General features: G+C 37.2%; 2 protein-coding genes across 3 annotated transcripts; one reads left to right on the top strand and one right to left on the bottom strand.

Annotated features, from left to right (window-relative positions):
• Positions 1-140: 140 nt before the first annotated feature.
• On the bottom strand, positions 141-4853 carry LOC109021571 (protein EMSY-LIKE 3-like). 2 transcript variants are annotated; one of them, XM_035690351.1, is made up of 10 exons: positions 4520-4853; positions 3377-3582; positions 3195-3304; positions 2872-3109; positions 2573-2758; positions 2426-2494; positions 1312-1554; positions 1158-1226; positions 1015-1078; positions 141-510 (listed from the first exon to the last, which is right to left on the bottom strand). In XM_035690351.1, exons 1-10 carry the CDS (start codon positions 4545-4547, stop codon positions 464-466), a joined length of 1260 nt encoding a protein of 419 aa, XP_035546244.1. In that variant the 5' UTR covers positions 4548-4853; the 3' UTR covers positions 141-463. The 2 variants fall into 2 exon arrangements, with proteins under 2 accessions (XP_035546244.1, XP_018859776.1); XM_019004231.2 differs by having other exon boundaries at positions 2573-2767; positions 4520-4852.
• Positions 4854-9507: 4654 nt separating this feature from the next.
• LOC109021570 (protein adenylyltransferase SelO-like) lies at positions 9508-15992 on the top strand. Its single transcript, XM_019004227.2, has 8 exons — positions 9508-9942; positions 10309-10418; positions 10855-10911; positions 11006-11305; positions 11726-11973; positions 12870-13176; positions 13264-13537; positions 15465-15992. Exons 1-8 carry the CDS (start codon positions 9541-9543, stop codon positions 15717-15719), a joined length of 1953 nt encoding a protein of 650 aa, XP_018859772.1. The 5' UTR covers positions 9508-9540; the 3' UTR covers positions 15720-15992.
• The last annotated feature ends 704 nt before the right edge of the window (positions 15993-16696 follow it).

Raw genomic sequence — 16696 nt, 5'->3', positions numbered from 1 at the left:
TCATTTGCATGATCAATTCTTCTTTTGGATTGTTTGTGCCATCATGGTTAAAAAAAAAAAAATTGGCCAGCTGTCCAAAGAACTTGGCTTGTGTGTGTGTGTGTGTGTGTGTGTGTGTGAGAGAGAGAGAGAGAGAGAGAGAGAGAGAATAGCATGCATTATCAAAATAATATTTACATGGTCAAGTCATCTTACACAAGCATTTTCCCAGCCAAGTTAAACTAACAAAATAACCAAGCCTACTTTTCTAACTAATAAACCACAAGCCGAGCATAAAACTTGGGTGATTTTTACATTACACGGCATGCTACATGTATACATACATAGGTGCTGAATTGAACTGTATGTGATGGCCTTATTCTTGTGGATCATGGATGCGACTCTACCCTCTCTATCCAATTTTATCCCCATTAGGACTTTCAACTACTCTACTCTCACCAGTTGCATCATGTTGCGGTTTTCCTCATCCTTGTTCTGTCGACTGCCCCTGCAAGAAACGATTTTCTCCATCTGCTTGGAAGCCAAAGGAGAACGTAAAAGCTATTGTTTCCATCATTAATACAGCTATTAAAAGCTTTTCTTCCTTCCCAGCAGGAAGGAATAACACTATAATTGATGAATGCCAATTCTACGGGTTTATAGGTTCAGAGATGTATGCGCCTATAAGGTGAAAACAGCAACAAGATCTTTTAGAAAACCAATATGAACTCCAAATGTTTGGATTGTGACGTATTTTAAATGGTTTTCTATTTAAGTGATTGAAACGAGGAGCTCTCTAACCTATGGCATCAATGACGAATTCAGACATAGGATGGCAATGGACTCAAACTTGGTCCCATTTTCTTAGACAAGTGCTGGTGAATTAAAAGACTGAAAATTAATTAACAAATCACACAAGCGGAAACGTTGAATCTGAATATACAAAAACTAAAACAAATTGATACAAAAGAAGCCAATACTACTTTATTTAACACCATCTACTATATAACAAGGTTTTTGTCAATTAGTGATTACCGCTTTCACCGTCAGATGCATCTTCAAGCCTTTCAATTGCATCCACAAGGGCTTGCTCGTGCTCCTGCATTTCAAAGGACATATCACAATTGTTGTAATGAAAGAACATGCAAGATAAAGTGCAGAAGATGCATGGTTCTTACTTTCAGCACTGTTTTAGCTTTCTCTATCTCCAAGGGATCGGGATGATTAGCACCAAAAACTTTTTCTACCTGTTAATTTTCACATAAATTAGCCAAACACAAGTCCACCATACTGACAGTTTCTTCTAATAATCAAATCCCTTCATTACCATACCTCCTTGATAAGTGTATCTGTGTGAACTATTTCAATATCACCCATTGCCTTCTTCCCAATTCCATTCTGTGATAAGGGAAAGTGGTTTTGGGACCGGCCCTTTGATCCTCTACCTCTTCCTGCACCGGCAACTGCACCACCACGTGGAATGGATTTCTTTACCCCCCGGCCTGGTCCAGGATGGCCACTCTTACTTGAAACTCCAGGATTCTCACCTTCCCACCTGATATCTTCAGGAGATATCTAGCAATTGAGAGTTAATAGTTATAAGCAAGGATGATATCAATTTCAATGTAACCGCGGTATTCCTTCACCGTAAGTAAGAGATTAATAAAAGCTATAGAGGTGCCGTAAAAACTGACATGTTCAAATGATATATTATCACAAGATGACAATGCATAAAGGACTGCAGGATTAGCCAAAGGGCGCCAGGTAATTTTGTACCTATCAAAATTTATTAACCAATAAATTACCTATAGAGCAGCCTAGAACAGGTGAAATAAGCCTTTAGGGAGTGAATTGAAACAATGAGAGTGACCCTTTAAAAAGATAGAAGAATCAACCGACAAGGACTAGAATACATTCCAAACATTATAACGTTCAAACCCAACTGTCTTCTGGCCCTTTTAAGACTCTTCCACACACATCAATTGTCCAAAACTTAAAGCAATAATCTTTCAAAATGCATCATAAATAGATGATGAATTGTGTTGCAACCAAGCAGGATGTCAAGTGACAAATGCCTTCCATATATCGCATTAGAAGATTTTCAGAGTCATCATTCTCAAGTCTTTCATATGTTAAGTGAAAAATACCCCTCACTCATCATAGATTGTACCTTAGTTGACACCAAATGCCTCATACTTTGATGGTAATAAATGAAGTAACTGAACCTACAAACGCTACAGCTTAGCTTTGTAATGTTTGTGAACAGAATAAGAACAAGATGCACTACATATTGACACAAGATAATAAATAAAGATAATCATCATCATTCAACAATTTTCAATATTCAACACATCTATGCTGTATATTGCACAGTAAAAAATTAATGAATAAATATATACTGTGTTGAAACTTGATGGAAACTCTATGAACATGGCAATGCATTTACCTCTTTCAGATTGACCCACTCCCAAGTTTCATCTGCAGTATTAATATCATACACCAGAGCATGTCGGCCCTATAAAACAGTTGGAAAGTAGTAAGAGTAACAAAGACCCATTAATTGTTTAAACGTGTAGTCAACAGTACAACACACCTCAACACGATTGTAATCAGTTATAACTGCCTCATAAAAGTGCTTGTCTTCGGGCCACCTTGTCCATACTTTTCTACCAATCAATGGCTCATAGGTTGCAGTCTCAGTCGGTCCATTTCTCTCAAGGGTACCTGAAGAACCACGATTACCAACCTGGGCCCTTCCTGTAAGACCAGTAGAAGGATACTGCATGGACTTCATTGAAGATGCAGTATGCAATGTTCCCCATCAAAACAAAGTAGAGGAAAGCGAAAAAGAGCAAAAAAGAAAAGAATAGAGAACACTGAAAACTATCTTACTGATTTTGGCTTCTTATTCCTTGCTCCTGGAGGAGGACCTCGTCTCAAGGCCGATAAAGATGGTTGCACAGATGGATGCATTGCAGGAGATGGCCCACCGAGGGACAAGGGAGCTACAGATTGTGATGTTTTCAGTTTCTTGCGTGATGCTGAAACTGTAGGACTAGGTGTGGGATCGTGAACAGGCTGAGTAGCATTGAGCATGCCAGGTTGGAGCCCTCTTGCCTTCCTCCATTCCCTACAGAACAATTCATTACACTTCCCGTTAAAATTGCAGACCTCAGTACAAGCTAATCAGTAGAATATGACCAGCATATTCAGACCTTATCTTCCGGATTATGTCATCAGCATTAACTTGGGATAGAAGCTCTCTGTGTTCCTCATCTGATACTCTGAGCTCCTTTCTAAGTTCCGTAATCAAACTTTCCTTGTCCTAAATAATAGATAATACAAAAACTTTCAGACGCCCACCAGTACAATGTTGACTAAATAAATGAATATATACCCAAGTGATTGCATCAGATTGAGCTTTGAAGGCCCGAAGGACTGAAGAATATGCTTCTTGTTCAATGTGGTGGATCTGGGTTTCCATATCAGCATGCATCCTAGGTAAAGGAGCAGAACCACCAACTGCAGATCTTCCATTACCAGCAGCGTGGCCTGCTCTTTGAAATCTATTTTGATGTGAAGGAGGAAGGTCATCATCTGTTCCTGCAGTTGTTTCAGATAAAGACCGTTAATTAGATGAGCAAGTTTCTGGGACATGGCCGCTAAATATTCTCGAAATTTACAATAGAAAGAGAAGATATCCTTCCATTGGGTTACGTAAGAAAAAATTTCAGAAGACTGGCGCATAATTTGGCATCTGATGCACCAACAGAAGACAATAATAACAATAATAAGGCCACTTCTTGTTTCTGTACATAAGGTCATTACCAAAAAAAAAAAAAAAAGAAAGCTTTTTCACATCATCCTCTGAGCAGCCAAATAGGAAACAAGAAAAAAAAAAGGCCATCACCCAATCAAAACCAGTAAGTTAAACTCATCAAAAGCCCAACACAAACCTTGAATTAAACTCGTAAAAATCCTTAAACCACCAAAACTCTTACTTAAAGAAGTCCCACGTCCAATTGGAGAGTTTATTACCCATCACATTTCCCCAACATCCACCTAAAAGAAACATGGAAATTTAATAATCATCGATTCCTTCATGCACTTCAAATCACCTCAACTGAAGAAGAACATGTTCATAAGCTACTATTCACAACGTAACACAAACTTGAGCCAAACGATTCATAAACAACAGTCAGACAGCGAACATGGAAATTGCAATAAATCAACCAGCTAGAAAGAAGAAAAACCTAAATTTTGTCAAGAACAGAAGCCCAAACACTAAAATCCAATGAAGTTCAATAAGCCCAGCACATTGCATCGAACTTCAACCACAAAACGGTAACGGTAGTTTTTAAAAAAACAGTCAATTCTTTTTCTATGCTTACGACTACAACTACCAAACCCATCAAAACCATTAATTGCCCAGAGAACACAAAAAGTAATAAAATTTATAAACATCCAACTCTGGTTCACCAAATTTTAAGCTATCCAAAACCCCACAAAACACAGTGATTAGTCATCGAATTAAGCTCACCACTACTGTCAGAAATTCCGAATTCCATGACTCCACCGAACACAATTTCAATACAAATACCCAAACGAATCCCTAGTCAAAACCAGCATCGAGACCCCGAGTGCCGCCAATCGTTCCTAGCTGATAGACATCGTATGGAGGGAACTGAGTCAAATTGGTGGAAATTGGCCCTATTTGGAAGCAGAATTCGGTCTCGGAAGGTGCAAAGAAGTTGAATTTGCTGTGCAGAGAGTGGTAGAACGTAATCGAATCGTTTAACAGGAAGTGGGGTTCGGCTGGGTAATTCTCTTTGAGTTTTGAGGCTAAACTAAAATTTCGTGATAATTTTGGGGCTAAATTGGGTTGAAAGAACTTTATTCTTTCTCTTTTACTTCTTGTGTTTTGTTTCAAATACATTTTGTTGAGAAAATGTTAAAAATAAGTTTTTCATAAACTATTAAATATCAATTCTTCTACCTACAGTCGAGGGGCACAAGTGGTAGGGAGTCGGTTGATTCTTGTAATGCCAAGTCAGTCAATACTAAAAAAAAAAAAAAAAGTAATGTTACGTATAGTCATGAAGTGTGTAAATATCGTATAATCACTTTGAAAAAGAGTGAAGTCTACTATTAAAAAATTAACTTTTTTTATGTAGGTTTTATATTTATTCAATTTTTTAAAAATAATTATACAACTTTTATAAACTCACGACTGCAAGTATTATTTCTCTAAAAAAATTACAATGTCAGTCGATATTAAAAAAAAGAAAAACCAAGAGTACTCTTGTGTGTGTGTGTGTGTTATCGTTATCTAGAAGATGAAAAGAAGAGATATCTTCTGTGCATCCCAAGCCTCAACAACTACATGTCTGAGCATGGAGCAAGCATCATCTTGCTCCTCTTCCTCCACCATTAAACTCAGTGGCAAAGCCATCGATCGCCATAATCTCATAATCAGAGATTTAAGAAGAAGCACCAGAGCTCTCTCTGTTCCATGCACTAGAGTTATCGAATTACGACCCAGTTTTCTCATTGGCTTTGGTTGCACAAAAGAAGACTCGAGCTATAAATGATCAAGATGAATCCTCTGTTTCAAAACATGTCTCTTTGTCGTCTTGCCCAAAATCTCCTTTGTCCAACCAAGTTCATTCAGAAGCCATGTAACGCCCCGTCCCTGAGGGTCTGGAGAGTTCACTCATGCCACCTAAAATCATCTCCAATAATACTTTTAAAAATAAATCAGAGTCTCCATAACATATTAATCTATTTGTTCCACACAAATATCCATGTTCTTACATAAGGGCAAATCAGGTTTGCTTCAATAATATACATAAACATTTCCACAACGACTAGGAATATCCATTACTCAAAATACCAAGGCCACATAAAATATCAACACCACCAAAAGACTCTCCAAAAAGTCATTGTACCCTAAGGCACTTAATCTTCTATGATCAACAAAACTTGCAAGTACTCCATATTCCTGACTTCCAGCTGTTGCATCAAAATTATCTGAAACATATTATAAAGATAGGGGTGAGTTATCAACAACTCAGTAAGTAGAGAACATATACTAGTATGCAAACATGAGCATTTACATAGTTCAGAATGTCGAATAAAACACTTTTTACTTTCAAAATGCAGAGTCAGAACATGTTATCAGAAATATCAGAGTGAACGTTCAAAAGAATATTCTTATTCAAAATTTCCTTGGCACAACATAACTGAAACATCATATCAGAACAGAATTTCATGTTTAACCTCGAGCAGAAACAGAATGTGAATCTTTCCCTTATCATTCTCGGAGCCCCGAGTGTGCACATAGGAAAGACCACGCAGAAAACCACTTTGTTTCCAAAGTGGGAGCACCAGAAATAGAAAAGTTGGTACCAACCCAAACAGAAGCCATAGTTTTACACCCGTGGTAAGGTCAGAACATAATAGAAACAGAATGTCATGCCAGAGGTTTCAGAAATCACATCATATCACATCGGAGTACAAAATATTTTCATAACAGAACAGAATCAGATCACAAAAATATAATTTATACACAATTTTTCATATTCGCTCTCTTTTGCATAGTTCAGAAACAGAATGCCAAAAATTTGCTCATGTCTACACCAGTCATGATAGAAAGTACTTTATTCTTAAACAGAATTTCATGAGTCATGCAGAACAAATAACTGAGGTCATTTCAATTTTTCTTTTCATAACAAAACATGCATATTTTTTTTTTCAAAAATCAACCTCAACCCATTTTATTTATTTTTATGTAAAGTTTAGCATAGGAACCCCGCTTACTTAGACTTCTTAGTTTTCCAAGAAATTTTCTTCAACAATGCCGAATAAATATTAATTGTCACCTATAAAATAATCACGTAGTTCCCGTAAATTTCAATTGAACATGTATTTCAATATTTAAGCCTAAATTTCTTAAATAACCTATTTTAATTCCTCAAAATTTGAAATTCTCATAGCCTCAAAATATATTATCACTTTCTAAAATCATTAACGTCCCTTTAATAACTTCGACTGAAACATTAAAAATCTAACTTATTTACTATCAAAGTGCAACTATAAAATCTAATACTGGATAATATAATTACAAAAATATTTGAGTCCAATTACTAATATTTATAACAGTGAAACTTTAGCTTGATAAAAAAAATCTCAACCCAATAAAATTACTAAAACAGTTTATTAAACATAATAAAATAAGCCAAATAAAAAAAAATACACAAATCTAACAAAATGATGTATATCTAATTAATCTCAAGCCCTGCCTATTAAAAAAAATAGCTCACTATATTTAAACACCAACCAGTTAAAACTAAGCCCATGCGTATAAGTCTTGTAGCCCATTAAAGCAAAACCTTTCCAAAGATTTAAAGCATGTTTTAAATAAAAAGGGGTAGAAAGGTAAAAACCAACACACATTCTCCTTCCTACTAGGTTAACTGATATATAACATATGTTTTCCTTTTTAAGCAAACTATCAACAAAACAGAGGTGAGCTAAGGCATGAGCGACAACAACAACACTTACAGAGAGATGGAGCCACAATGGTGGCAAGCTGGCGGATGCAGTGGACGAGGGCTGTCCCGACGGAGGTACACTGAGTGGGAGAAAGCGATGAGCAAGAGAGAGAACGGTATGGGGGCACCGTGAGGGAGACAGAGAGTGAGGGAAAGAAAGAACCCGAGAAGGAAACAAAGGCTTACAACAGTGAATGTGATTGACCTGGAAGTGCCTCGCGGCTGAGCTATGGTGCACAACGGTAAAAGGATGGGAAGTTTCGGTCGTTGGCTGTGGAGGTGCGACACTTGGCCCTGTTTTGGGTGCAGGAAAACAGGGGAGTTCGTGGGTGGTGTGTCCGTGCGTGGGGGTGGCCCTCCAGAGGTGTGGAGGTGGCGGTTTCAAGATGTTGGATTTTTTTTTTTTTCTGTTTTCTGAGAAGCAGAATAAAGTGTTTCCGTTGGTTGTTTTTTAGTGGCTAGCGTCGATTGTGCTTGTTACAAGTGACGACGGTTTGGTGTGAGTTGGGTTGTGTCTACTTGAAGGTGGTGAGGCGGCTGAAGTGGAGGTCTCAATTTGATATTATGAGAAAAGGAGGACGAGCGGCACAATCCTAGGGTTGAGGATGCTTAGCATATATATACGATATATATAATAAAAAAGTAAAAGCCTAGAGGGAAAGGATGGAGAGACTGAATGAAAATGGAAAAAGGGACGTAAACTGTGCGACGGAGTCCGGAAAATGCTTCCACGGGCTGGGCTCTTAAGTCTAAAAAAAAATATACTTGGGCCACATCTTGGATCATGTACGGGCTTATTGCATGGGCTTTTACCTTAAGTTTTGAGCCTCAACTCAACCTACAAAAAAATAGACTTATCCCATAAAATTTTCTGATGAACATCTACTTGGTCCATTAAAGATTTTAAAGCCTAATTATCAAATCCATTGAAAAATTATAATCCGCCAAAAATATCATAGGCCCAAACTCTCTTCCAAAAATTTTTCTCGTAATTTCAAACGATTTTTCATAACTATAAATCCAAAAATTTTTGTAAAGCGACTTGACTGGCTCGGGTGTTACAAGCCAACTCTCTTTTCATTTGAATACAGGAATCAAAGAAATGGGAGAATCATTGGCAAAGTTGTTTTCATATGATCCACATTAATATTCATGAAATATTTGTGTATCTATCTAGCTATGAGATTGTTCTACACATACAAGCTTAAATTGGATGGACGTAACAGCAAGTTGCAATTTTTTTTTTCTTTTTCTTAAATCTAAAGTTGCACCCTTTATGATCCATTCAAAAGAGAGGAGCAAAATTTCAATATCTTGCAACTTTTGCTTGTGAGATTGTTATTGTAACGTATTCTGATTGAGGGAGGGCGTGAGGGTGGGAGGGAGGCTTTAATGGAGGGAGGACTCTAGGGAGGCTTCAGTAGTGGGAAGAACGCAGAGAGGGTGGGAAGACGAAACTGAGGGAGGGAAGAAGAGCTCAAATGGAGGGGGGTCAAACTGTGCATTTCCATTTTTTTCACTGAACGGTGCGTTTTCATTTTACCACATCTGCCATATTTCCCCTGCGTTTATACAATACGACTGAATTTAGCTTTTTTTCATTAAGTATATGGAAGAACTTGAGCATTCATCCACTAGTATTCTTAAATGAAAAATGTTATAGTGACAAAAAAATTTTAAAAAAATAAATTTATAAATTAATATATTTTATATTAAATAAATTTTATAATTTTAATAATTTAATATAATTTATTTATAAATTTATTTTTATAAATTATTTGTTTATTAATTTACAAGGGACAACGTGGGAGAAGAGATAGTGAGGATGTGAACGTGGTGAGTTGGTCGGTCACGTATGTAGCAACTATCTTATCGTAGATTACTAGATTGTTTGACTCTGTTAGATCCCAATCTCTCTCTCTCTCTCTCTCTCTCTCTCATTTTAGATTTTTAACGCAATTATTATTATTATTTTTAGTACACAATTCTAAAACCAAAAGAAAAGAAAATGAAGTTGCTTTCCCATTTTGCAATTTTTTCTCCCAAGCCTTCTTCTTTTTCTCCGCTCTCAGCTCCATTCTTCTCCGCTCTCAGCTTCCGCCTCCGCCGTTCTACCGGATTCCCGGTTACTTCTCCTCCTCCTCCATATATCTCCGTATCGCCCTCACTTTCCTGCCACGTCAGCTCCCGAACAGGTGGTGGTGCTGGTGTTGTTTCCATGGACTCCCCCTCACCGGACCTTGCCGTGTCCGTCGACTCCGTGGCCCGCGATTTGAAGAACCAGAGCCTCGGGAGCGATGCTGGGGATTATAGCAAGAGGCTCGGGTTGAAGCTTGAGGATCTCAATTGGGACCACTCCTTTGTCAGAGAGTTGCCCGGTGATCCTAGAACCGATACCATCCCACGAGAGGTCTACTTTCTTTATTCTTGTCGTTTATTTTTTGGATTTGCTTTTGTTATGTTCTGTTTGGTCACTGAATAGAGAAGTGAAAAGAAAATCCCGAGATACTTGTGTTATACTCTCTAGACTGGTGGTTTGTTCGCCATTTTTGTATGTTTACCTAGGAAAATAAAAAGTAAGTGAAAATAGAACAGAACCTTTTGAGATGATTTCGAATGATTTCGAAATTAAGAATGATCCTGTAAACAACAGGTGTCAGAAAGTTGTTATAGTTTATTGAAATTTAGTGGTATATTATTGTGGAGAAGATTAATTTGATGGATGTGATTTTGATAGACCTTTTCAATCAATGGGACGTATGCTTTGGGATTTTAGGTATTGCATGCTTGTTATACCAAAGTGTTGCCGTCGGCAGAAGCGGAGAATCCTCAGCTCGTTGCGTGGTCAGAGTCAGTTGCAGAGTTGCTTGATTTGGACCCTCAAGAGTGAGTTTTCTTTTTGTTTGGCACCTTTGCACGTCAGATTGTGTGGTGTTGTGTTTTGTGACACCATATGTAGATCTATCTGAAACTAAGAATATCTTTGGAAGCATCTTTTAGGAAGAAAGGCTTTGATGGCCATTTCCAAATTGACGAGTTACTCCCGAACTTTCAATGCCCAGTTCTTCTCTTCACAGAAAGAACATGGTACTTGTTACATTAAAAATGACTTGCATGAGGTAATAACGTGACGCGATGGTTGGAAACCCGCATCGGGGAACTTGGTTGATTTATTACTTATCATGGTCAAATATCATTCTCTGAAGTCGTGTGGTAAACAGACCCTTGTTAGTTCTACTTTTGGGTGTGATACATATTGCAAATGTGGTAAGGTATATCCACTCCATTGGCCTAACTGTGAAATTTTGTTCTGGAGTTTCAGATTTGAAAGGCCTGATTTTTCCCTTTTATTCTCTGGGGCATCAACATTGGTGGGAGCGTAAGTATTTTTTTCATTAAGTTTTTATCAAAAGTATTACAATCAGACCCTTGAAACTTTTCATCAAGCTCCAATTTAATCTTCGACTGTGTAGGTTGCCCTATGCTCAGTGCTATGGAGGACATCAATTTGGCATGTGGGCTGGACAGTTGGGTGATGGTCGGGCAATAACACTAGGAGAGATAATAAATTCTAAGTCTGAAAGGTGGGAACTTCAGCTTAAAGGGGCTGGGAAGACTCCTTACAGTCGCTTTGCAGATGGCCTTGCTGTGCTCCGCAGTAGCATCAGGGAGTTCCTTTGCAGTGAAGCTATGCATAGTCTAGGAATTCCAACAATTCGTGCACTCTGTCTTGTCACAACTGGAAAATATGTGACTCGAGACATGTTTTATGAGTAAGTTTAAACATTATATGAGGTATGATGCATATGTTTAATATATACGTTGGTTTTACACCTTACCATATTCTAGTTTCTTGTTTTTTAATGTGTAAACCTGTTCGAGGGTTATTAATTCTTTTTTTTTTTTTTTTTGAGAATGGGCAGAGACTTCTTTTTCTATGGGAAATCTAAGGATTCAGAATCCATAAATGAATGTAATTATCATAGAAAAAAAAAAACTTTAACTTCAAGATGTTGAATATGAAAATTTTAAATTCTTTTTTCCCAGTTTCTTCCAAGTCTTTTGGGTTTTTGGAATTTCTTTCAATATTTCTAATTATGCCATTAGATTGGCAGATTCTAGGGCTCCTGGTTTTGCATTCATATAAACTGCATGCTAAGCATACGGATCCTAATTAATGTCTGGATTTGCAGTGGAAATCCAAAGGAAGAGCCTGGGGCAATTGTCTGCAGAGTTTCCCAATCTTTTCTGCGCTTTGGATCTTACCAAATACATGCCTCTAGAGGGAAAGAGGACCTTGGCATTGTTCGTGCTCTGGCAGACTATGCCATTAGGAAACATTTTCCTCATATAGAGAACATGAGTAGAAGTGAGAGTTTATCTTTCACTACAGGCGATGAAGATCATTCAGTTGTGGATCTAACTTCAAACAAGTATGCAGGTAATCAACTTTCATTTTAGAGTGCTGGCAAGGGTGCAAGTGGCATAGATGATAAAGCTAGTGCACATGGAAATCCCATGACAAAATTATCTTATCATGGTTTGATGATTAGTTAACTCCAAGTCTAGAACACTTTCAAGTGATTACTTAATGGTCTGCTAAACCATTGTCACCATATCTGACAGCTGTAATAAGACGAGTTCACTTTGACTATTTGCTAGAAGATCCCTTTCGATTGGTTTTTGATTCAGAAACCTGTTTGGGACAGTTGTGGGTCTTGGAGTAGGGGATAACTAGCTTTGCAACTAGTTTGCCTGATCCTGTCGATGGCATTGTAGCTTAAGTCATGCCTAGAAAGTGATTAGGCAGGGCTAACATCATCCTAGATGATGCCCAACTGAATTGACCTCTTCAACGTGCGTACTTTTTATTTTTCAATGGATTTGCATCTTTCAGCAATGGAATCTTGTAGCTGCATGAAAACTAGCTTTGGTTGTTCAGTGTTCAAGAATCCATCTATTATGTACTTATGATTCTTACCTACTTTTGATCTATTTGCGAAGTCCACATTTGTCTGATTTCTTCAGTCAAATAACTCATCTGCTGCAGATAATGTAGTCAATGTTGCTGTACATGGAGAGTAGGATTCACTTCACTGACACTCCTATATATTGTACACATTTTTTAGTGATAGATGCATGGTTTTGGTGTAGTTGTGGCTTCTAATACTGAAGGAAGATGAATTTTACTTCATGTTGACAAATAGTTTTATTTTCATCTATCCTTAATTTGTTGTTCCTCGTATAGTCAATGCCATTATAGTTGAAGAAAAGTTAAACTACTGTAGGCAATAATTTTGACTCTTTCGCTTTTTTTCCAATGCTGGATTGAATCAGCTTGGGTGGTGGAGGTGGCTGAGCGTACTGCTACCTTGATTGCTAACTGGCAGGGGGTTGGTTTTACTCATGGTGTGCTGAATACTGACAATATGAGCATTTTGGGTCTCACCATTGATTATGGTCCCTTTGGATTTCTGGACGCTTTTGACCCAAGTTACACACCGAATACCACGGATCTTCCTGGTAGAAGATACTGTTTTGCAAATCAACCTGATATTGGACTCTGGAATATTGCACAGTTCGCATCAACTCTGTCAGCTGCCCAGTTGATAAATGATAAAGAGGCAAACTATGCCATGGAAAGGTTGGTGTATCCTTTAAACCTTTCTTTTAGATAATAGCAACTGTAGTTGATGGTTAATGGATAATTTTGTATTTTGACCTTTTACAGATATGGAACCAAATTTATGGATGAGTATCAAGCAATAATGACTAAGAAACTTGGCCTCCCAAAGTACAATAAACAGTTGATCAGTAAACTTCTAAATAATATGGCAGTTGACAAAGTAGATTACACAAATTTTTTTCGGTTGCTTTCAAATATTAAAGCCGATCCCAGCATTCCTGAAGAGGAGTTGTTGGTGCCACTGAAGGCTGTTTTGTTAGATATTGGCAAGGAGCGGAAGGAGGCATGGATCAGCTGGGCAAAATCTTACATTGAGGAGGTAGATGATGACTGATTTTTTTTTTTTCTATTTTTGGATTTTGCTCTCTGAATATATTTGTTTCTCATGAAAATTGAGATTATTTCATTGACTCTTGATTTCACTTTCATAGACACATAGACATCTACCTCTTGATTATTTCACACCCATAAACACATCTTCTCTCTCCGACTCTTGATTTCACTTTCATGACTTTCTATATGTTAGTATGTTAGAGGGTGTCTTAGGCTGCGATTAGATGCTGAGCTGAGTTGAGGCTGAGTGGGTTTGGAATAGAGAATGGCACTACTTTTATGTTCTACAAAAAAAGTTTGATAGAGACTGCAATGCCTTTAAAAAATTAATATGTTAGACTCAGGAAAATGCTTTGTCCTATCTGTTGCAACTACCGAAACACTTCAACTTCACGAGTGTTTAATATCTTTGAATTTGATTCAACAACATATAAACTTAAGTTACTCCTTTATTTCCCAAGAATTCTTTGATACTGAGCAAAGGCACCCCGGGTTGTCTAGCAGGTTTATGAGTCCGCTGCTTTAGTTACCTATAAAAAAAAAAAAAAAAAAGAGTCCGCTGCTTTAGTTATCTACTTTTTGAGATGGGGACAAGGATGCAGCCATTGGTTATTTTTCTGAAGACTCGTTACAGAAAAATTCTCCATAACCTCCTAAGAGGCCATTATAATAGCAGGCCAGCCATCTTGCTAAATCTTACTATAGGAGAGAATAGTTATAAAAAGATCCTAGATGAGCCATTTAAACTGGGTTGTATCTCCCCAAGAATGCAGATAAGCCCTCAGAGAGTTTCTTCATCCAAGTAGATAAGGACCATTGTGTTTCTCCTGCAAGCAGACTCCTGGTAGTTTTTGTGAAGTGGTCTATAGTCTCAATGTCTAATCTGCTGCTTATTCCTGCTGAGTTGCACCACACAGTGGCTCCTTTAACCGAAACCCCGGTCATCTTGACTAAGGAATAACTCTGAACCACCAGAATTAAGCTTAAAACCTTCTGGAGTTGAAATAATTTCTGTAAGATAGTGGACAAGGTCTTAAATGAGAAATGCCCAATCTTTTTTTTTTGAAAAACAATCCTCATTCATTCATATATCTGTAAACTCAATACAGTTTTTGTCTTTCTGTAAACAAGTAAATACAAAAGCTGGTGCCTCTTCAATCCACACCATCTCTTCCTGTGTCTTTAAAGCAGCCTTTGCTAGATTGTGTGCTACTGCATTTGTGCTTCTATGAGAGTAATGAACCTTCCAGTCTTGCCATTCTAGAAATGCCCAATCTTTGGTTGTTATGCTGCAACCATTTTTTAGAACTTCATTTTGATGGGAGTTTGGAGATTGAGTCCTGTGGCCCCGAACCTTGTTACTTTTATAATTCTTTTGTTAGCTTTTGTTAGTGTTTCACATAGGATTTAAGTATGATTCATTCTTGACTTTAAGAGAAACCCTTGTGAGTCTCTCATCCTTTGATATATGGCCTTAGATCTCTCTCTCTCTCTCTCTCTCTCTCTCTCTCTCTTATGCTCTTCTTTTTTTGCTCCATTAGATGTTCTTTTTCTTCAAAAATTATTTGTGGACAACTTATACTCAGATATTTTGGGAAAATATATCATTGTATGACAAACTTAAAAGTGTCTTGTTAACCACAATATTGATAATATACCTAGCACATCATGATCTTCCTAACTGTGAGAGTTTTCCATGAAGGTGGAAGAACAGAGTAGAAAATGCAAAAGATTACCTAGATATCTTCGGAACCTTTTACATAGTATTATGTTTTACTAACCATAGGATGTAGTTTGTGGATAATCAATTTCTGTCTTGGAAACAATACCTGTTGAGCAGCGCAGACAGGGAAGAGTGTGTGTCCATGTAGGGTTAATTCCATTGTTCTCACAGAACTTTCAAACTTTTACAGCTGGCCAGTGGTGGCATCTCAGATGAGGAAAGGAAGGTGTTGATGAATGCAGTAAACCCGAAATACGTACTCAGGAACTATCTATGCCAAAGCGCCATTGATGCTGCTGAACTTGGTGATTTTGGAGAAGTCAGGAGGCTGCTTAAAATAATGGAGCGGCCATATGATGAGCAACCGGGAATGGAAAAATATGCTCGCTTGCCTCCAGCTTGGGCTTATAGGCCTGGTGTTTGCATGCTTTCTTGTTCCTCATGAGTTGCCTGTTTGCTCATAATATTATACAGCTACCAAAAGGATGAGTTCAACCGGATATTTTTCATGTTTTCTTTTTTGTTTCAACTTCGTTTTTGCTCCAGACTGATTCTTGTATATAATATCAAAAATCAGTTATTTGTCTCTGGCCTACGGTAGATTTAATGGGACGTTGTATGCATGTTTCTTTGCGCAGGTATATAACACTTGTCTTATGGGAGAGATATTCTTTATTGGTTTTCTTTGTAGTAATAATTCGATCAGAATGTTTCATTATTTTTATAATTAAGTTCATCAATTTCGTTTATGAAAAAATATATATTGCAAATGGATCAGAATCTTTTAAATACACTAGTCATGCATGTATTGATACATGCATGCAAATTGGCAATGCTAGTATGCCACCCAGCGGTTTTGTTTACGTGCCTCATGATGGGTTAAATGCCATTTTTTTTCATATATTTTAAACATTTTTAAATATTTTTAAAAAATAAATAAAATACATCAATACATTAATATTCACTTTCTTAACTATTAAATAAATAAAATAAAATACATAAACAGTCAAAAATGAGAAGGCAATTAATTCATGGGAGACTCTCATTTTCCTCTGTGCATATATGTCATCATCCCGGCCCGGTGCAGCTTGCAACAAAGTATATATGCATGTATGCACCAATATATAATTAATTGCTTAATTTTCCACCAATTGCAATTAGGTTGGTTTGATTCCGCTCGATGGAAGACCTAATTATATATATTAGACAGAAGAATTAATAATTAATTAATGTGCATGCATTAATCGACGGTGGCTTTTTTCTAACAAAAATATATATATTTGTTTGAACAGATCATCAAATCGACCTGCAAGGGTACGTACTCGATACTGAAATTTCTGTGTGTTTACACTTAACATGATGCTGATACTTTAATTAATATATCATACAGTACTCTTGATCTTGAGTCCCATTTTCCTAATT

This window comes from Juglans regia, chromosome 5 (assembly GCF_001411555.2).
Source record: "Juglans regia cultivar Chandler chromosome 5, Walnut 2.0, whole genome shotgun sequence".
NCBI classification, from domain to species: domain Eukaryota; kingdom Viridiplantae; phylum Streptophyta; class Magnoliopsida; order Fagales; family Juglandaceae; genus Juglans; species Juglans regia.
This window is presented reverse-complemented; position numbering and strand designations above follow the sequence as displayed.